Genomic DNA, 23,747 nt, shown 5'->3' on the forward strand with positions numbered 1-23,747 from the left:
TTGTAGGTTACACTTTATTGACACTACGTCATGTAAACTCAACCTGTGTTCTGAACAAGGTAGGGGAATCAATGCCCTTTTCAGTCATATACTTGGTTTTACAATCAACAGCCTCATCAGAAAGATCTGCCCTCTAAACTCATCTGTATAGTTTTGCTATGACGAGTAGTGTAGATAATAATGGAACAGCTCTCGTTTTGTGATATGTATTTATTGTACTCTGCTGTGTATTGTGGTTGTATTTATTGTACTCTGCTGATGTGCATTGTGGTTGTATTGATTTTACTGTGCTGTGTATTGTGGTTGTATTGATTTTACTGTGCTGTGCATTGTGGTTGTATTGATAGTGCTGTGCTGTGTATTGTGGTTGTATTGATTTTACTGTGCTGTGCATTGTGGTTGTATTGATTTTACTGTGCTGTGCATTGTGGTTGTATTGATAGTGCTGTGCTGTGTATTGTGGTTGTATTGATTTTACTGTGCTGTGTATTGTGGTTGTATTGATTTTACTGTGCTGTGTATTGTGGTTGTATTGATAGTGCTGTGCTGTGTATTGTGGTTGTATTGACTGTACTGTGCAGTATATTGTGATTGTATTGATTGTACTGCACTGTGTATTGCGATTGTATTGGTTGTACTGTGCAGTGTATTGTGATTGTATTGATTGTACTGCACTGTGTATTTGGGATTGTATTGATTGTACGGCACTGTACGTTGTTGTTGTATTGATTTACTGTGCAGTGTATTGTGATTGTATTGATTGTACTGCACTGTGTATTGTGGTTGTATTGGTTGTACTGCACCAAAGAAAAGAGTATGCGGACACAAAACGAAATTCACAGACATCCGAAACAAGTGTTGGGGACGAAATCTTACTTCAGAAAAAGAAACAAGACAAGTTCAGTACTCAGTTTGAACCGGAACCATACAAGGTGATTGAACGGACAGGAACACAGGCCACAGTTGAATCGCCTAGTACAGGTGCAACGTACAGACGGAACATATCACACACAAAGCCGTATGTCAGGGAACAGTCATTAGATCCAGATGATTGTGAAAAATACACTGACAATTCTTCAGTTGAAAATGTATCAATTGGAAGCTCTGAAACCAATACACCCGCTGTTCGTGTTTCAATGCGTCCGAGACGAATGCCGGAAAAAACTACAAGATTACGTTGTTGGACTCGTTCAACATTAAAGAATCAGAATAATTTGAGTTTATATGTGTGTGCTTCTAAAAAGTGAATTTTCATGTATCTGTTTATTCTGTATGGAAGTGATTACATGAAACTGTTGCCTGTATTTTAAGGCTCTTCGTTCGATGATTTATTGATGTGGAAATATTAATATTGTTTAAGTTTTGTTCTAAAAGAAAAGGAGAGATGTAGTGTCCTGTATGCAGACGATGCATCTAACATGTTGGGAATGATCTCCCTTGTTTGACTATTGCATGCTGGTTGTAAGCCGGGACACATCATGGAAGCATACATCTGAATACATGATTGAAACTCAGAGTTCGGTTGTTCATTACCTCTGTTCTTAGAGAACGTATGGTGTTTGAGTGTGTGCAAGCATGGGCCAAGTAGCATACACCAACACTACACTGTGCATTGTGATTGTATTGATTGTACTGTGCTGTGTATAGTGCGGTTATGTGGATTGTACTGTTCTCTTGTATTGTGTTTGCATTGATTCAGAGATCAAATTCGGAAGTGCCTGTACGGAGTCGAACCACATGCACTGCATCAATGGAACAACTTGTGACGGCGGCACGTGCAGTGAGTCTTCTCCCTTGCTCTGACTTCTTTTCTTGTGTTATTAATTGTTCGCTTTCTGTGATGTCTTTCCTTTTGTGTATATCTTGTCCCTTACTTTGATGACGTTCCTTGTGTTTGTATCTTCTCTCTAACTTTGATGTCTTTCCTTGTGGTTTTATATTCTCTATTTCTTGTAGCTATTGCCTTGGGTTCATTATCTCCTTTTCTGTCACCTCTGCTCCTACCATGCAGCACCGCATGTGAGCCCCATATCGGCCCCATGCTATTTTGCACGTCTTCTGGGGCCCAGTTAGCCGATCTGGGTACCATAATCATCTGGGGTAACCACGAATAGAGTGAAGACATGCTGCCCACATTTATCCCATGGCCATATGTACCACACATCCAGCAGAGCTTACCAGCCAGCACGCCAATTTGTGCCCCAGACTGGCCCCTATTATATGTGCTTATGTTAATATGACCAAGCTAAGAAAAGGTAACGCTCGCTGAAAACAGGTAATCCCGAAAACAGGGTGACACATTTTCACGTTTTCACCTTGTGAAGTTAAGCAGTTCGAACGTATCTTTCGCGTTGTTGTTGGTGTAAACATAATGACCTGTGAATTGGGTGGCTTATGTCTGTGAATATTTTGACTGCAAAAATTAATCACGATAATTTGACTCAAAAAAGAGAGTGCAGTCTTCTAAAAATACGATTTCTATGGGGCTGTTTTGTCAATCATTCTCTCCTGATATCTGAAATTAGTGCCAGCGTGTAGAAAATCTATGTTGAGCGATCTCAGACATTATCTTTTTTTTTAAACAAATGCTTTATACCCAAAGTCGTCATTTTGAACAATGTAGATAGCATCATACAGAATTGTTCATAAGTATAAAAATACACTAAAGTATTCGTCTACAATTTCAGCAGGTATGTCACGTGCGCAACGGAGAGGTATATGCAGTGTACGTGGGGCAGAGATATATTCACATCTATGGTCAGATGTAAAATGTTAATATGTTGATCCAAACAGTCAACACGAGAAGGTTGCGTGTGTGCGTGTTATCCCATCTTGAAGATCTTCTCTCTTTCTTTGACCTATTTCTGTATGTTTATATAATTTCCCTTTCTTTTGTCTATTTGGTTTTTGTGTTGCTATTTTCTTTTTTTTCTTTTAAAATTTAGAGTATGAGGTTAGTGAGGATAATGGAAGATGTTTTTTTATTGAATTACTAAATAAATTGATATGTCAGGTCACGAAGTTTGGGGCAATAAGTGGAAAATCAACATTCTCATACATTATTTCATGTGGGTAGAACAGCAAATATTGTTAATTCATATACAATGGAAGCCTCATTTAAAGACATGACAAAAACTGTGAATGTTAGATCTGGAAATGGAAGGAGTCTTAAATAGGGGTAAGTTTACAGAGACACAAATTATGATAATGGTCTTAGAAGATAAGGAGTTCCATCGGGGAGGGGGGGGGGGGGTGGTGGGCTAGGGGGGGAGGGGTCCGCTGTAATGGACAGGGCGAATGGGCGTCATCAACCTGAAGAATTTTCTTCTTCTTCTTCTTCTTCTTCTTCTTCTTCTTCTTCTTCTTCTTCTTAAAGTTATTGATATTTAACAGTTGGCTAACTCATTTATAGAGCAAATCAAAATATGAATTATTGAACGACGATTGTAGCGCTCAGTTCAATAATTTTTTTCGAGATGTTCTCTATAAATCTCATAGCGTACTGTGATTGTTTCAATAACAACATTGTCAAAAACCGTATTAGAACGTTTGACAAGGCACATTTTTTTGCGCGCGTTTGGATAATTTTGTGGACGGATCGAGTAAGGTCTACATGTGTGTGTGTGCCGGATTTGCTATGCCTTGCGTCTTCTCATGACAGATGGAATTTTGGGGGGTATGGACGGTTACGCATGTTACGATCATGCATGTTACGATTTGATGACCCTCTACATGTTTTATCGATTAGCAAGTAACTGTGAGAGTTGCAGTCATCCTTAATGTACCCGTGAGCATGCAGTTTTATTTTATATTCATATAAAATATTGGTAGCAAAACATACATACCAGACGTTTTCATGTTGCCAAAAAATGAGCCCCCCCCCCCCCCCCCCCCCCCACCAAGCAAGCAATAGAGTGACGTCCCCTGAGTGTTGCTACTTCGCCAATGTCCAATTAAAACATTTCGTATGTTATTCATTGTGTTGTTTTTGTATTCATTGGAGAGGCTGGTGCTTAGTTTACCTGGTAAGAATTGTGTTAACCCTACACTTTTTCTACTGCGATACCAGTTGAAATATGCGATAACCGTTCATTTTAGTACTGAACCGACGCAGTCGTCTGCTACGGGGGACAGTCAATCAAATCAGTTTTCTGCCAAATGCCGGCCTTGAAATATGTCAGAATAACACTTGTGCTATTAGCCACGGGGAACTCTAGCATCATTTGATAATTTGGAGACGATAAGCTACATCTCACTAACACGGAAGATGAAAAGAATCTTCTCAAATCGTCAAAAGGGCACAGGCGCATGAATTCGCTTTCACTAATTGTAAGCCCACTCCAAGAGAGCACTAACAGTTTCAGCGCATTGTCACTAGCCTTTCATCTGTTTCGCATTAGTCATGTGACACCAGTACTTACTGACCGTTGATGATGAAGATGATTATTTAAGTTATTGAGACATCACAGTGCGCAAGGAGATTTATAGAGTGTGCTTACAGTTTTAAGCGGATTGCCATTACCTAATCAACTGTTTCACATCAGTCATGTGACACCAGTACTTACTGACAATTATTATCATTATTATTATTATTATAACTATGGTGATGTCTTCCACAGAGCTTGACTTCGATGCTGACTGTACCGGCAATGCGGATATGTGTCGCTTCGAAGCCGCTTGTGACCCAGTACGAGCCAAATGCAGTAAGTAGCAATTGCTCAGGCAGCGATGAAGACGATGCTGTCAAGCAGAAAGGGGGCTCATACGTACGGTGAAAGTATACGGGCAGAGGAAGAGAATGAACAAGGAAAATGGGGGTCCGTTCTCCAAAGAAAATAGAACAGTTCTTTAATTTATCCTTTGCTCCACAGACAACTCATTAAATGGAGGATCTTGCTTTCACCAGCATTCTCCGACTTTGAAACCGTACGTGTGAGCTGCCCAATAGCGTGACATGGATTTGCTGACTGTGCTGTACCACAGACAATTAATAGTAAGCATTACCCAGAAAAGCAACAAAGTCCCCTTCATATAGCCTTGATATCCATAACACGTAATATTCATGCAGATGTTTGATCACCTTCCATGGGATGTCATGTCCATGCTTTCTTATTCCATTTTTTTAACACTAGGCGTGTTCTTATATATGATGTATTTTCAACATCCACACACTAGTCTTTATACATTATGTCTAGTATGCTGACTTTTACCAAAACAGACATGTCTAGAAAATGGATATCTACAAATGCCCGTCTGTCACAGCGTTCTCGTGACCTGAATCAGCCAATCACTCACCTGACGTGATGAATATAAACATCATAAAAGCTCTCACCCAACAATCTCACACATGAAAACTATGTTGAACATGTATGCCATTTACTTACATTACTCTTGTCCAAGTGAAAGCGAAAGTCTCAGAAACAACACCAGACAGTAAGAAAATTACGTAACAATATATTTGACGCTAATTGAGTGACACAATTTCATTTGATTCTTCAAAACATTGACCATGCAGTTTAAGGACTCAGTGGATGCGTGATGCCTTGCCGTTCTGTAAAGCACTCACACAAAAAACGGGCTTTCTGGCATTGTTTAGATGAAAAAGTGTATTATCTGACATTTCAAGAGTCACTCTTTATACAGAATAAGTCGATCACGCCGATATTGTAAGTTCAAATGTTTCCTTTGTCTTGTTTTCTTTTAGTGTGATAAACAAAAAAGTCGATAACATTTAGTGGGTCACCTAGAATTAGTCCTGATCGGTCAGCACTAAGCTGGTAATAAGTACTTATACTGAGCGTCATTCCTACTTGACAACACTAGTCTGGTCTTCATGTCAAGAGTTGGCTTGTACTTTTTTCAGAGTGGAATCTCAATCGGGCGTGCAATACGACGGATTCCTGTGTCAGTGGAACCGAGTGTGACGCGCTGAACACATGTAGTGAGTACACAAGTTCGGAAGCAGTACATGTAACCAGGACCTTATAGTGTGACGTCACCCGTACGCGTCCAGGATACACGCTTGAAACCGTAACGTTTAGGCAGGGGATGTAAGTGTTGCTTCTACCGAAACATAGTGACGAAAATACTCTGTGTCACGCAGACGACCCTTTTATGAAAGAAATCATGTGGCGTAAGTGTGAATATCTATTGCATCTGGCTTCCGTATGGTGTGTGTAAGTGTGGCAGATTTTATTAAGACCGGGGGCTGCCCTGGGGAAGTGTGCAGAATGTTTATCTGTCTCTTCGATCTTATTAGTGGCCTCGCGTTGTGTTATGTATACATGTATGTGAGAATATTTTCTGTTTCCCCCTCTTATCCCCGATGAAATCAGTGTCTTTCGTTTAAATAATATAGCCCACACCGTAGTTGAACATTTTGTCACATCCTTTTTATTACATTACTTCATCGTGGAACTATATCGCCGTCGCTCTCTCACGCTAGGGCTCTCTCTTTCTCTCACTGTTATACTGTTCAAAAAAAGAAACGCATAGTTGCTACTTGCCAAATTTGTTTTATTTTTCGAAAAAATTAACAGAAAATCCAATATTTAGATTATTTGTTTGAAATTTGGTATGGACACAGTTGAATGCACACACAGTTCATTTGCATCTTCAAATCAATCAGTCAATCAATACGATTGGGTGCCGAGGCTGTCAAGTCAGTAGGGGGTGTGACTGCCTTGAGCAGCAACAACTGCCCGGCACCTTCTGGGCATGGACTGGATCAGATGCCGGATATCTTGCTGTGGGATGGTGTCCCACTCCTCCTGAAGTGCCTGCAATAGATCGCGGTGATTTGCCGGCGCTTCTTCTCGCCTGCGCACACGTCTGTCCAATTCATCCCAGAGGTGTTCTATCGGGTTCATGTCTGGCGACATGGATGGCCAGGGAAGCACCTGGACATGGTGGTCGGTGAGGAACTGGGTGGTGAGTCGTGCTGTGTGCGGGCGAGCGTTGTCCTGCTGGAATATGGCATCCCGGTCAGCCAGAAGAGGAAGGGCGTGTGGGCGCAGAATTTCCTCCACGTATCGCTGGGCAGTTATGCGCCCTTGGACGTGCACCAGGGTGCTCCTTCCAGCGGTATTGATCGCCCCCCACACCATGACGCCTCCACCACCATGAACGGGTGCCTCATCCACACAGTTGGGCGCGTAACGTTCGTTTACTCTCCGGTAGACCCTCCTCCGACCATCATGTCGCTGGAGCAGGAAGTAGGACTCGTCGCTGAACCACACGTGTCTCCAGTGATTCCGGACGGTCCAGCGAAGGTGCTGGTTGCCCCACTGCACTCGGTTCTGGCGATGGCGGCGGGTGAGGACAGCTCCTCTGTGAGGTCTGCGAGCTCTCAAACCAGCTTCATGCAGGCGGTTCCGCACGGTCTGGTCCGATAATCGGTGTGGGCCGGGGAGAGCCTGGACAGAAGATGAGGCCGACAGGAAACGATTCCGGAGGTGGCGGAGCCGTATGAAGCGGTCGTGAGCAGCAGTTGTCGCCCTTGGTCTTCCCGCTCGTGGCAAGTCAGCAACGGAGCCAGTGGCTTGAAACCTGACCCACAGTCTACTGATGGTGCTCTGGGACACGTGGAAGTGCCTGGCGATTGCACTTTGACTTTGGCCTGCTTGTAAACGACCCAATGCAATTTGGCGGTCTTCTCTGCTCAATCGGGCCATCTTTCGTCGCTGAATTGTCGTCTGATTTCTTTGTGGCGAACAATCCGCTTTTATGGGTTTTGGAAGACATGGTGAGAGCTCAATATTCCCCGAGTTTCACGAGATTACACTGAAGCATGACGAGTGGTCATGCCAAATGAGCAATTTTGACATTGTAGCCACAGATAACGCATGCGTCACGTGCAGAGCTCACTTGTGGCAATGGACGAAAGGTCGACGACCAGATAAACATTTTCTGCAGTTTGGTGGATATCCTAGTAGCCATATAACTAAATTAACCAAATATTACAAGCTATGCGTTTCTTTTTTTTAACAGTATACTTTCCGTCCAGGTTTTAGTCTGTCTCCGTACCGTTGCTAATTAATTCTTATTGGGGTTTTCCCATGCTCCCGTTTAATCAAGGAGTGAGCATCACTATAGATCTAAGAAAATCCTCACGATTAAAAAGAAAGGCTGGCTCCCGTTTATTCAAGGAGTGGTTATTATCAGATTCCCGTTTAATCAAGGAATTTATTCAGAGTTTATAACAAAGTTCCCGATTGACAAGGAACTTTTTAGAGTTTAAAACAAGGTTCCCGATTGACAAGGAACTATTTAGAGTTTAAAACAAGGTTCCCGATTGACAAGGAACTATTTAGAGTTTAAAACAAGGTTCCCGATTAGCAAGGAACTGATTTAAAATTAATGACTCCCGATTGACAAGGAATCTTGAGCCCGCGAATTCCGAAACGTTATATAGACCTCAAATCGTTGGACTATTTCGCATACTCATGCGCTACGGTGAACTCTGACCCTGAATCACTAACTTCCGGCAAATAATCCGATTCTTTCTTGAATTACATAACCCTATTTTCCGCTAACCGTCGTTAAACAACTAATTCCGAAAGTGACTATTGACATGAAGAGACTTATCATTTTATCAAACAACTCCCGCGCATCGATATGAACAAGTTAGCGACTGGTCGTCTGCGATCAAGTCACGTCTGCTTGAAGCGTCGGTTCTAAGCCGTCCTACAGACTAGTATCGTGCGTCGTAAATTACGTCACATCAACATTCATGTCAAGCTACGAAAGTGCATGCGTACCAATGATCGGCAGCAAAGTCACTCCAACACACGCATGCATTCTAAACATTGTTACGTGGTCTGTAAGGCTATTCCCTCACATAAGCAACACAAACGTGACTGGGTGGCCGAGTGGTAACGCACTTGCGCTCGGAATCGAGAGGTTGCGTGTTCGACCCTGGGTCAGGCCGCTATTTTCTCCCCCCTTTCCTAACCTAGATGGTGGGTTCAAGTGCTAGTCTTTCGGATGAGACGAAAAACCGAGGTCCCTTCGTGTACACTATATTGGGGTGTGCACGTTAAAGATCCCACGATTGACAAAAGGGTCTTTCCTGGCAAAATTGTATAGGCACATCAAATACCCGTGTGACTTGGAATAAAGGCCGCGAAAGGTGAACATTCGCCTAACAGGCTTGAGGTTTGCTGGTCGATGTAAATGCGTGATATATTGTGTAAAAAAAATTCCATCTCACACGGCATAAAGCGCTTTGAACTTCGGATAAGGCGCTATATAAATAAAGAGAATTATTATTATTATTATTATTATTAAGTAACATCCCGAACAGGTACATGTAGGCTTACATCTGTGAAGAGGAGTCGAGCATTCATGTTGCTCAACTGAGTACTCCGTGAGTCTTAGTAACAAGACAGTGTTGTATTAGGCCGTCCTTATACAGAAAACTGGTCGTTGGGGTTTTCTCGGATGTTATTGAAGCTAGAACTTGTCTGATTTCAGGATCATGGCCGTCGTGTCAAAAATATGAAAATTATCATTTTCTCAGATGTCATCAAAAATGGAGGTTTAAAACGCTACAAACAAGTATGGGTTCCTTACATTCCCCTGGTCTTAAATATCTAGGCAGGTTTCATAGCAGGGTCGTTTTTATAAAAAAAAAAATATATATATATATTTGTGAAGCTACAGATCTAAAACTCCATACACTTCTGGTTGACCCTCGTCACTTTTAAGGTCACAAATGGGTAAGGTTGGTGTGGGAGATAGCTCAGTCTGCAATTTGTCCTTCCCGTCAAATATTTTAGAATTTTCTCGCATCTTTTTATTTTATTTAATTATTTTTATTTACGAGGATTTATATCGCGCACGTATCTCACCACACAAGGCGACTCAAGGCGCATGTTACCTATTAATGCCGTGTGAGATGGAATTTTTACACAATATATCACGCATTCACATCGGCCAGTAGATCAACTGCCTTTAGGCGCTGCATCCACCTTTCACGGCCTATTATTCCAGGTCACACGGGTATTTTGGTGGACATTTTTATCTACGCCTATACAATTTTGCCAGGAAAGACCCTTTTGTCAATCGTGGGATCTTTAACGTGCATACCCCAATGCAGTGTACACGAAGGGACCTCGGTTTATCGTCTCATCCGAAAGACTAGCACTTGAACCCACCACCTAGGTTAGGAAAGGGGGGAAAAATTGCTAACGCCCTGACCCAGGGTCGACCTCCCAACCTCTCGCTTCCGAGCGCAAGTGCGTTACCACTCGGCCACCCAGACCACATATCCTGCATAACCCATTCATTCCCTTCGAGTCTGCTTACAGATCAGGACACAGCAATGAGCATTGAAAGTGCTCTTGTGAAAGTTTTAAAGGATCCTCTGCTCTCTCTTGACCAAAATAAAATTAATTAAGTGGCCCTCTTTCAGACCTGTCAGCAGCATTCGATACTATCGATCACAACATTATTCTGAAACGTCATGAGCACGTTGTTTTAATCATCGACACTACTCTTCAGTTTTTGTCTTTATACCTTTCTGACATAACCCAAATCATATATATATGTAAACAACGTGAGCTCAGAACCTGTGCCTGTCTCCTTCGGTTTAGCTCAAGGCTCTGTCCTTGAATAAGAATAATAAGAATAAGAATACTTTATTATCTCATAGAGAAATTCAGGCGTGGTACATAACAATAATACAAACAAGACATTGATTTTACATAAGGCATATAGCACTATATAACAGGGCAGGTTATAAACACATCTCCCACATACCTCTCTGGACATTCCTTGCATTGTGCTTATGCATTCAGACATGAACACATCCATGTCTCACTTACACATCGCACACATGGACATTCTTATACGCTCGTCCTGTACACTGCAACGCTTGCTAATGTAATTGAAAACCATAATGTTCTCCATCATTCTTTTGCAGACGATACTCAGCTAGAGAAATCGGCCGTGCCACAGTATGTTAATGAGTTGATTCAGTCTGTCCAGAACTGCCTCTAGGGTGTAAAGCGTTGGATGAAAAGCAATAAAATACAGCTAACTGACAACAAAACTGAAGCAATGATTGATTCTCATTCATATTATGACTATGCCGTGGGTGAGTCGTACAAGTATTATTTATTTTTGTTTCAATTCCTTGGCCCAGTTTCTGGCGTATCCGTAATTGAAAACATGCTTTTGTTTAGGGTATGGGAAGTGACACCTATACGTCTTCCCTGTGCCGATGACTTAACTCTTGTTCATGCTTCTGGAGAGTTTGATGATCGCTTTGCAGAGCGTCCAGTTGGAGGAAACTGTGACAGCACTCTGGATTGCCAGAGCGGATCCCAGTGCGAGCTAGCTACGGGCTCCACCAAAAAATGTGTCTGTTCAAGCTCAGCGTCTGGCTCATGTGGTAAGACTTTGAGTGTTCGTCTGTCTCTTTGTCACGATTTAGTGACATTGATCGAGAAAGGAACACTCTGTGGCGTGCATTTCTCAAATTGCGACGAAAAGCGCCTGTGCTTGTACGGGCTATTTTCTGCTGACCGAGCTTAGCACGGGAAATACGTTTTCCTCCACGCCTGGCTGGCATGCGAGGGGTGATATTTTGATACAGGGGTTCCACGTGCGTGATTTTGCTTGCTTGGCGAAATCAACTGGGGCTACGAAGTACTGTGACTGAACTGGATACGGGACACGTGGAGTCACGTGATGTTTTCATGGTTGTTTGGGGAAGACATGAAAGGACACTTGAACACAGGGCAGCGACAGAGAAGGATCGTTTTTTCTCTCCATCCTAAAGTTAGATGGTCTTCTACACGTGGTGATATATTATTTTAAGTCAACGTGCCGTTCTGCGTGTACAGTAGGGCTTTAAGAACTACGAAGGAGAGGACACTTTTCGCTGTTTTACCTGTGCTGACGACAAGGTTGCCAGGTTTTGATTCTTGGCTGAGCGGGGGAGTTTTCCTACGCATAAAGTAATTCAGCGCAAGAAGGGGGTGGCGGTATTTTCGTCGACGGGCGGAAGCCATTCAAAAGGGAGCGGATTCGCTTAAAGGAGAGCTACTTACATTAGGCTGTTGAGGTAATAAATCATTATTTAACGATGTTGACGAGTCTATGTTTGTGGAATGAAATACTCTCTGTTGTTCTTTCCAGGTTAGCGCATATTTTGCTCTTTGTGATGCTAAAATAATAATCTGTATATGTTTTTTTGCATATAATTTATGGAGAGAAGGAAGGAAAATGGCTGATTTGTTGTTTTAAAAGTTCGTTTGTGCAGGCCCACGTGCTCTATGAAATATAGAAGGGTGACATGTTTAAAGGTGGAGTGTGAAGGGTAGCGTGGCATGTTTAGTGCACCGATGCTTTTTGTTGCAGCCTACGTATCTACTCATCGGTTGCTGGATCGCAGGTATGCTGTAACCGGAACATCTGTGCACTCTAAACAAAAGTGTTCCACTCCTGAACACCCTTTGTGTAACCACTTCTGAACACCCTTTTAGTAGAACACTTTTGGAACACAAAATATTTTCTAAAAAGTGTTTCAAAACTGTTCCAAAAGTGTTCCAAAAGTGTTCACATCTGAACACTTTTAAGTGTTCACCCTGCTGTAACCACTTCTGAACACATAAAAGTGTTCAGGTCAACACTTTTGGAACACTTTAGGAACACTTTTGGAACACTTTTAGAACACTTTTGGAACACTTTTAGAACACTTTTAAAACACTTTTAGAACACTTTTGGAACACTTGTTGAACACTTTTAGAACTCTTTTGTAACACTTTGAGAACACTTTTGGAACACTTTTGGAACACTTTTAGAACACTTTTGGAACACTTTTAGAACACCTTTGGAACACTTTCATCCTGCACTGTCATACAATTCAGAAAGACCTTAAAATCAAATTTTGTGAGCAAAGAAGTATGTTTATTTGACAACAAGAAATGTCTGCAGCAGCCGCAGAAAAAAAGGGTCTGGGGTAGGAACTGTTGATCACATAATATACCCAGCAACAAAAGAAACGCGAAAAAATTCGTCATTGTTTGATTGACAAAATCTTCATCAATTATTTATCGTTAAACACATAATGCGCGCTCGCAGCACGTGCAAGAAGAGCAGACAAAATCTGATGTGTGAGATGTGTTCACTAATGCATTAGCAACCAAAAGAGACCATGGCACGCTTGCTGCCAGTCTCACGTTTGAAACAGCCAGGATGCCAAGATTGACACCACCAAAAATGCCAGGTCGATTTAAAGCTGGGGGTGATCCAGAAGCGCTGGCATGTGCTTTATCACCTTCTGCAATGTTCTGGTGACATTGGAAGCACTGCAGTTATGCAACGCGGTAAATTTTTTCGCATTACCTCAATAAGACAAGATCGCAATTTCCTTCCACAACGTCTTCGATATCGATTCAATTCAGCCGCTGACACTACCAGGAACATCACTGGAAGCAACCAGTGTCCGATCAGTGGCCAGAGAACGCGATGAAGGCTGACTGAGCGAGACCTCCAAAACTTCGTTAACGTTAAACCTGCTTGTCCCGTGTGTTGAAACAGTCGCAGCATCAAAATACTCACGCAACAGCTGTGTCAAACATGCCTTCATCAAAATGTTGTGGTTTGATAATTCTAACTCCATAATTGTTCGAGATTTTGTCAATCAAACATTGCAGAATTTGTTCGCGTTTCTTTTGTTGCTCGGTATATGTTGCTAAAAATATGAACGGAGCTCTGGTAAACCCCATCTTGAAAGTTCACACATGAAAGTCCGATAACAAAAACACCCTTCAGAGTTGGGAGGATTCCAGGCCCTTGGTCTTTGGTTTAGTTTTCAACTCGCTGTCCGGAACATCCTGTTCGAAATAAAAGTGAGTTTTAGTACATGATGCATTTCCAACTCTTAACACGTTTGTGTTAAACGTTTGTACTTAATTGATAACACTGAAGTGTAAATCTTAACTAATAGTGGACTTCTTCTTGGTGTCAGCAGATCTCCAACAATCGCAGTGAGAGGTAAACTATTGTACATTTTTGATTCCAGAACGGCCTAGGTCACATAACAGAACAAATACGTCACGTCCAATTCGCTCTCACCTTCCCAACACATAATGACACTCGCATGCACGCACATGCACACACTACTGAATGTGAAAAGTAATCCCTCTTGAAGCAGGAGTCTGCCCCTAAGAACAAAAAGTAGAATTGAAATAGGTCTTTTGCAAGGATTTCATTGGCGCGTGGCCACTCTGGAAAATGACACTCTATAAATTGTTTATATAAGGTAAGCAGTAAAGGCGAGGCCTTGAGCACGCCCGTTTTCCTTAACTCGTTCTTAACCTATGTGAACCCAGGAAAAACACCTTGTCAACAATCACTGGAAGCCAAAGATCACTGTCGCAATTAATCGTGAACTCCGATGAGTATAAGTTCAAAGAAAAGGGTTTCATATTGAATGCACCCTCTAGTAATCCGTTTGTAAAGAAACTAATTTCTGTTGGTTTGATCTAAATAATGAATTATAAGGAAATCATTTATTATGTAATGTATTCTATATTATAGAATGCATTCTATAACGTCCCGAACTGCCTTCTATGATAAAATGCATTCTATAACACAAAATACCAAAATGCTTTTTATGATAGAATGCGTTCTTTAACGTCCTGAAATGCATTATAATGTATATGCATAATGTCCCGAAACTACAACAGGCCAGCCCTGCAAAGGAAAGCAGAACTACACACACACACACACACACACACACACACACACACACACACACACACACACACAGCCACATACACACACAGCCACACACACGCACAGAGAGAGAGAGAGAGAGAGAGAGAGAGAGAGAGAGAGAGAGAGAGAGAGAGAGAGAGAGAGAGAGAGAGAGAGAGAGAGAGAGAGAGAGAGAGAGAGAGAGAGAGAGGGACAGAGAGAGAGAGAGCTGTGTGTGAGAGTGTTTGTAGATCTGCTTTCGAAGCAGGGACCATACCGAGCTGGCCTGTAGAAGTTTTGGGGCACTTTATCGAATGCATTCTATCATATTTTTGTTTGTTTGTTTAACGCACAGCCGACCACGAAGGGCCATATTAGGGCGGTGCTGCTTTGACATATAACGTGCGCCACACACAAGACAGAAGTCGCAGCACAGGCTTCATGTCTCACCCAGTCACATTATTCTGACACCGGACCAACCAGTCCTAGCACTAACCCCATAATGCCAGACGCCAGGCGGAGCAGCCACTAGATTGCCAATTTTAAAGTCTTAGGTATGACCCGGCCCGGGTTCGAACCCACGACCTCCCGATCACGGGGCGGACGCCTTACCACTAGGCCAACCGTGCCGGTATTCTATCATAAGAATGCATTGTTGGACGTTATAGAATGCATTCTATCATAGAATACATTTCTGGGCAAATGACAAGTATGATTGAATGCATTCTATATTATACAATGTCTTCTATTTTATAGAATGCATTCTATAAATATAGAATGTGTTCTATGATATGGAATGCATTCTTTAATATAAAATGCATTTTAATTTCTATCATAATTTTCTAAAATATTTCATTATTTAGATCAAACTAACAAAAACTGAATTTCTTTACAAACGGATCGCTTTTAACTCACGTGATCTCAAGCTAAACCTACGTGAACCGAAGGAAAACACTTTGTCAGCGACCATTGGAGGCCAGCGATCACTGTCAAAACCAATCATAAACTCCAATGAGAATATTTTCAAAAGAAAAGGGTGTCATATTGAATGCACCCTGCTTACACTGTTAGCGGCAATGGCAGATCCAAGCGGATCAGCAGCGTGCTGTCTGTTGGCCATGCTTTGACTAAAGCTGGCCTCAGTGTTTACGGCACTATTCTACCATAACGAATGAACATTCTGAGTAGACTTAGTTCAGGAAAACATCTATTTTATCATTGCAGACCTCAGCACTCACTGAACTTAAAAATATGTATATGTTTTTCACCTTTTAAGGAGAAGATTGCAAAATAAGGCAGCATTCTGAAAATGTAACTGCGCTGTATCCCACAGAAAGCTTAAACTTACATGAAGTGCATCCACAATGTTTCGTCGCACTACTGTTAGCTCCATCTCCAGAAAGTGAACTGCCTCAGCCAAGCAGTATGGTTCCTGACAATTAGTAACATTATTAAATTGTAAAAATAAAAATGCTAATACTTAGCGCTTATTAGATGTCTCAGATTAAATAAATGTTTGATGAAAAAATATAAGCACAACACGATTAAAAACAAAAACAAACAAGAAATTCCTCCGAGGTAGGAAAAACACCCCCGTCCTTACCATTCTCACTGCCACCAGCTGAGAAGGCACTGCTAACAAGTGTGGTTAAAATAAGTTGATTGAGTGGACAAAGAGACAGGCGGAGAAAAAGACAAATCAATATAACTCTTTCTGTAACACCTACTGACCGCATTTTTGGTAAAAACCGTCTCAGGAATGTAGAAATCAGAAGTCAGAAGTCAGAAGTCAGAAGTCAGAAGTCAGACGTCAGAAGTCAGAAGTCAGAAGTCAGACGTCAGAAGTCAGACGTCAGAAGTCAGAAGTCAGACGTCAGAAGTCAGACGTCAGAAGTCAGACGTCAGAAGTCAGAAGTCAGACGTCAGAAGTCAGACGTCAGAAATCGGAAGTCGGAAGTCGGAAGTCAGAAGTCAGAGAGACAGTCAGACAGACAGTTATTTCCCTTTGACCATTAATATGTCAGTCTTAATCTTAATCCACCAATAACTCCCTAACCGTGTGTTTGACTGGTCCCAATTTTTGTAAGGACCGTCTCAGGAATGTATAGAACCTGTTCACCAAGTTTGGTGACGATCGGTCCGTTCATTCTTGAGATCTATATGCGAACACAAACACACACCCAAACAAACAAACAAACAAACAAACAAACACATCCAGTGAAACCTATACACACCCCTATACCGGGGGTGTAAAAAACCGTCCTGCAGCGGTCTAGGGGTATATATACTCTAAGCGACGCTAGATCCCGATGAGGATGGATACACCTCCCCTACAATAGGAAAGGGCACCACCTCTTACTCCCCCCGAGACCCATGAGCCTGTTGCGTCGCTTGCGCACGGTCAGCAGCCGCATAATTATACTGGGACAAGGTAGTCTGTCAGTGTGGCAAGACTGGACACCTCACACAGGTGTTTGAAGGTTGTGACACTCTCAAGGAAGAGATGTCTAGTCTCATCCGCTACAGAAGGGAGAATGCTCTCAGTCTGGGAGACTTTCTCCGCCCACACCCATCACTCGGAGAGAAACCGATGATGGTCTTGGTCACCAATCTGTTCACCTCAACTGTTGTGAGCTGGTTCTAGTGTGCTTGCAGCAGACCCAGCACAGCACAGATCCACTTCTGGAATCTTAAGCTAAATGTGTCCCAATGCAAGACACACATTTTGTAGTCCTGGCATCCTGAAAGGCAGAGGCCCCAACCTACAGGTTTGCTTCCATACCAAAAACGCCTCCAGACACGGGAACTTGGGAGCAGAGGCAACAGCTCCGCTTGAACCTCAGAAACCAAATGTGCCTCCAGACACACAGATCCCATAGACGGCCGAGGCTGTGGCCTCTAAGGTTCTCTTGTATCAAACCGCCTCCTGACTCTGCATCAGATTGCTTGCGCTGGCATCTGCTTACATAGACCCACATTAAGTCACCACCGAGTGGTAGACACAGACGACATTTGGTAGCACTGACTGCCAGCTTCACGGAAATGCGTACCCCTAGCGCCAACGTTAAATGTCAACGCAGCACCGCCCTGATAATTATGGCCCTTCGTGGTCGGCTGGGCGTTAAGCAAACAAACAAACAAAACTTATCAGATCAATTTAAAAGTCAATATTTCTCTGCAGGACATGCGTACCTTGGTAAACACGTCTGGGTTGATCTCCTTCAGTGCCTCTGTTCATCCTCAGTGCAATTCAGAAGAAATGTGCGCAGGTTACGCCCACATCGATTCGCCACATGGCACATTAGCTCAAACGGCTTTCCAGTTCCCTGAAAGTGTGATGGATCTGTGAAATCAAATACAACCAAGCATGCATAGAATTATTTTAAATTGCGCACACAAGCAACCTGGCCACTATTATGATGAATGTTTTTCATTAATGTATGCTGTTTTTAGCCTACTGCTTCACTTTATCTAGCGTGCAGATCGTACATCTATGATCTCTAACCAAAGGAAGAAGATAATCCGAAAGTCTGCGAATGTATTGCTCTGACCACAGGCGGAAGGTATCGTTCACTGGACCACCATTATAATTATAAGGAACTCCTGGACATACACGTATAACAATAACAAACAAGTCGCGTAAGGCGAAAATACAACATTTTAGTCAAGCTGTCGAACTCACAGAATGAAACTGAACGCAATGCAATTTTTCAGCAAGACCGTATACTCGTAGCATCGTCAGTCCACCGCTCATGGCAAAGGCAGTGAAATTGACAAGAAGAGCGGGGTAGTAGTTGCGCTGAGAAGGATAGCACGCTTTTCTGTACCTCTCTTCGTTTTAACTTTCTGAGCGTGTTTTTAATCCAAACATATCATATCTATATGTTTTTGGAATCAGGAACCGACAAGGATTAAGATGAAATTTTTTTATATTGATTTCGAAAATTTAATTTTGATCATAATTTTTATATTTTTATCTTTCAGAGCTTGTATTTAATCCAAATATAACATATTTATATGTTTTTGGAATCAGAAAATGATGAAGAATAAGTTGAACGTAAATTTGGATCGTTTTATAAAATTAAGTAGATGTGCAACGCCAAGGCACTGCATACCCCAGCGAAAGACAAACCTCTCTCTCTCTCTCTCTCTCTCTCTCTCTCTCTCTCTCTCTCTCTCTCTCTCTCAAACACACACGAACACACACACACACACACACACGACGAACACACACACACACACACACACACACATACCCCAAGTTACACACGTACACACATACACACTCACACACACGCACGCACTCACTCACTCTCTCACACACACTTCATACACACAAAACACACCCCCATACGCACATATAAACAAACACACATACACACACATACACTTACGCACACGTACAAACACACACCCACCCACTCTCTCTCTCTCTCTCTCTTTCTCTCTCTCTCTCTCTCTCTTATACAAACAGACACACACCCACACCCACACACACACACACACACACACATGTACATAGGCACGCATGTACGCACGCACACACCCGCAGACACACACACACACTCACACATTGACTCACACAAATCTCATACACACAAAACACACACACTCATACGCACATACACGGTTGGGCTAGTGGTAAGGCGTCCGCCCCGTGATCGGGAGGTCGTGGGTTAGAACCCAGGCCGGATCATACCTAAGACTTTAAAATTGGCAATCTAGTGGCTGCTCCACCTGGCGTCTGGCATTATGGGGTTAGTGCATGCTAGGACTGGTTGGTCCGGTGTCAGAATAATGTGACTGGGTGAGACATGAAGCCTGTGCTGCGACTTCTGCCTTGTGTGTGGCGGACTTTATATCTCAAAGCAGCACCGCCCTGATAATTATGGCCCTTCGTGGTCGGCTGGGCGTTAAGCAAACAAACAAATACGCACATAGACAGACGGACACACACACCTTTACAAACAAACACATATACACACTCATACACACACAAACATACACACAAACTCATGCACACACACATTCACACACTCTTTCTCCCTCTCTCTCAGTCTTTCTTACACACACGCACACACACACACACCCCAAGTCACACACGCACACATACACACACTCACTCACACGCACTCACTCACTCTCTCACAAAAACTTCATACACACAAAACACACGCCCATACGCACATATGAACAGACGGACATACACACCTTTACAAACAAACACACATACACGCACACACATACACTTATGCACACACACATACACCACACACACACACTCACACACACACACACGAGTACAGACTCATGCACGCGTGCGTGCACACACACACACACACAAATACACACACACACCCCACACACACACGAGTACAGACTCATACACGCGTGCGCACACACACGAGTACAGACTCATGCACGCGTGCGCACACACAAATACACACACACACACACACACTCACACACACACGAGTACAGACTCATGCACGCGTGCGCACACACACACACACACACACACACACACAAATGCACACACACACACACACACACACACACACGAGTACAGACTCATGCACGCGTGCGCACGCACACACACACACACACAAACAGTAAAACTAACACATGTGCACAAAATGAACACAAACACACACACCGCGCGAGAGAGAAAGACTACAAGGAGGCATGACGGCATGATGCAATAATTGACGTCAAAGACTTTTGACCGTGACGTAATCTTCTCACGCGAGCTTTATCCAAAGTCTTGAACAACCACACACAAATAGACTTGGAAAGTACAGAATTTCTACCCGTCCAAAGCGGCCTTGGGTGGCGTTTGCTGAAAAAATGGGGGCGCCAATTTTACCCACCGTATTTTTGTTAGTATGGTCCCAATTTTTGGTGAACTTCCATCTCCAACTGTGGCCCATAATCGGGCACAACGAATCCTTCTTTATCATGTATTATCGGTGTGAACATTTCTCAAGTCGATTACAGTATATGTGGGATACCTCCAGCTTCGCTGGGATAAATATTCTGTTTACAATTTTCAGATTTTTAATGACCAAAGTCATCAATTATTATTAAGCCACCAAGCTGAAATGCAATACCGAAGTCCGGCCTTCGTCGAAGATTGTTTGGGTGGGCATGTTCTGAGCAAAACACTATGTGTTACTCCATACCCCCCGCCCTCCATGGAACTTCTTGACCCCAACAAATTGGGGGGGGGGGGGGGGGGGATTTGCCCAGTCGGTAGAGGCGCTGGCTTTAAAACCGGTTGTTACTATCAGCGTGGGTTCAACCCCCAAGTTCAGCGCGGGATGTGTGTCCCAGAGTCAACTTTGTGCAGACTCTCCTCGGTGTCCGAACACCCCCGTGTGCACGCATGCGCACGATAAAGATCCCAGGGTCACAGCGAAAGCCTCAGGCCTTGGAAACACGAATACATGCATGCAAAAATATGAAGCCCGGGTGTCCGTTCGGCCAACAGCCAATAAAGTAACCATTTCAGCACTGACCCAAGACGACCCAACCCGGTCCCTAGCCCATTCCAGGTCTCGTCTAGCAGCCGGCAGCCAGCTGTTACATCCCCCCCCCCCCTCCCCCGCATAATTATTTTTTATTTTTATACAAAGCCGGGTTTTCCCGTGTAACATGCCCCTAATGGCTTTGCCGTGAGGGCGTAAAACTTACATTTTCTAGATCCCGACGAGTCTCCATAGCTCAATCGGTAGAGCGCTGACATGGCAAGGCGAAGGTCTCGGGTTCGAATCTGCTCATGGCCCAAACATTTTTTAATGTATTATTTTATTCGGAGCATGACTAAAAGACGAAGTGGAACACTTGTGGAACACTTGTTGAACACGTGTGTTCACCTGGTGTTCCACTATGCAAAAAAATGTTTACCATGTGTTCCAAAAGTGTTCAGGTAGCAGAAGATGCTTCATGATAACACATTGAGAACACTTTATGTGTTCCAAAAGTGTAAAAATGTGTTCACACTAAGTGTTCACCCTAGTAACACTTTAAGTGTTCTCAAAGTGTTATAACATTTAGAGTGTGGTAACCTGGTGATTTGCTGTCGCTGTCGTCGTCCTACCAGCTACATGTCTACTATTTATGGTAGACTTCGGAGAGGACCTTCAGCGACTGAGTGAGGCGCCTGATATCTCCACTACTGTATTGCCTGCTTCGTTTCCACGCCAGCCGGCACTTCATGCAACGGAGCAGTTGTGGAGATAGACTATTCACGGGTCGCCCACTCAGTGGCAAAAAGCTAAGTGCACCGTGGTCATTGCACCCTGTATACCACCTTGTCATCTTTTATATTTGTGATTTCATTTGAGTGGTGACAACGTGGGGTGTGTGACACCTGCATTAACCAGCGCTTTTGGCAGATCAGTAACTTTCCTGTCTATACACGGGATCAGCGTGTTATTATCATTTTTTGAGTCACTTGAGAAAAAGTGACTCTATGTAATCGGTCAGTGTTAGTCTGTCCGGCCGGCCGTCCGTAGACACCACCTTAACGTTGGACTTTTCTCGGAAACTATCAAAGCGATCGGGCTCATATTTTGTTTAGTCGTGACCTCCAATGACCTCTACACTTTAACGATGGTTTCGTTGACCTTTGACCTTTTTCAAGGTCACAGGTCAGCGTCAAAGGAAAAATTAGACATTTTATATTTTCTCGGAAACTATCAAAGCGATCGGGCTCATATTTTGTTTAGTCGTGACCTCCAATGACCTCTACACTTTAACGATGGTTTCGTTGACCTTTGACCTTTTTCAAGGTCACAGGTCAGCGTCAAAGGAAAAATTAGACATTTTATATCTTTGACAAAGTTCATCGGATGTGATTGAAACTTTGTAGGATTATTCTTTACATCAAAGTATTTACATCTGTAGCCTTTTACGAACGTTATCAGAAAAACAAGGGAGATAACTAGCCTTTTCTGTTCGGCAACACACAACTTAACGTTGGGCTTTTCTCGGAAACTATAAAAGTGACCGGGCTCAAATTTTATGTGAACGTGACTCATTGTGTTGTGAATAGCAATTTCTTCCTGTCCATCTGATGCCTCATATAATATTCAGAACTGCGAAAGTGACTCGATCGAGCGTTTGCTCTTCTTGTTAAACTTTAACTGGCATTTTTGTCAGTGACCCCTTTTTATATTTAGTCAAGTTTTGACTAAATATTTTAACATCGAGGGGGAATCGAAACGAGGGTCGTGGTGTATGTGCGTGTGTCTGTGTGTGTGTGTGTGTGTGTGTGTGTGTGTGTGTGTGTGTGTGTAGAGCGATTCAGACTAAACTACTCGATCGATCTTTATGAAATTTGACATGAGAATTCCTGGGTATGAAATCCCCGAACGTTTTTTTCATTTTTTGGATAAATGTTTTTGATGACGTCATATCCGGCTTTTCGTGAAAGTTGAGGCGGCACTGTCACGCCCTCATTTTTCAACCAAATTGGTTGAAATTTTGGTCAAGTAATCTTCGACGAAGCCCGAACTTCGGTATTGCATTTCAGCTTGGTGGCATAAAAATTAATTAATGACTTTGGTCATTAAAAATCGGAAAATTGTAAAAAAAAATAAAAATTTATAAAACGATCCAAATTTACGTTTATCTTATTCTCCATCATTTGCTGATTCCAAAAACATATAAATATGGTATATTCGGATTAAAAACAAGCTCTGAAAATTAAATATATAAAAATTATTATCAAAATTAAATTGTCCAAATCAATTTAAAAACACTTTCATCTTATTCCTTGTCGGTTCCTGATTCCAAAAACATATAGATATGATATGTTTGGATTAAAAACACGCTCAGAAAGTTAAAACAAAGAGAGGTACAGAAAAGCGTGCTATCCTTCTTAGCGCAACTACTACCCCGCTCTTCTTGTCAATTTCACTGCCTTTGCCATGAGCGGTGGACTGACGATGCTACGAGTATACGGTCTTGCTGAAAAATGACATTGCGTTCAGTTTCATTCTGTGAGTTCGACAGCTACTTGACTAAATATTGTA

At 42.7% G+C, this 23,747-nt stretch overlaps 1 protein-coding gene across 1 annotated transcript in view; it reads left to right on the plus strand.

Moving 5' to 3' along the window:
- The window catches only part of LOC138949933 (uncharacterized), a 192,895-nt gene that overhangs the window by 168,132 nt on the left and 1,016 nt on the right, over positions 1-23,747 (plus strand). Inside the window, exons 11-14 of the mRNA XM_070321716.1 lie at positions 1,700-1,780; positions 4,620-4,703; positions 5,864-5,941; positions 11,276-11,395. Of these exons, the coding sequence (XP_070177817.1) occupies positions 1,700-1,780; positions 4,620-4,703; positions 5,864-5,941; positions 11,276-11,395 (363 nt within the window). The remainder of the gene's footprint in view (positions 1-1,699; positions 1,781-4,619; positions 4,704-5,863; positions 5,942-11,275; positions 11,396-23,747) is intronic.

This window comes from Littorina saxatilis, linkage group LG16 (assembly GCF_037325665.1).
Source record: "Littorina saxatilis isolate snail1 linkage group LG16, US_GU_Lsax_2.0, whole genome shotgun sequence".
Lineage (NCBI taxonomy): Eukaryota > Metazoa > Mollusca > Gastropoda > Littorinimorpha > Littorinidae > Littorina > Littorina saxatilis.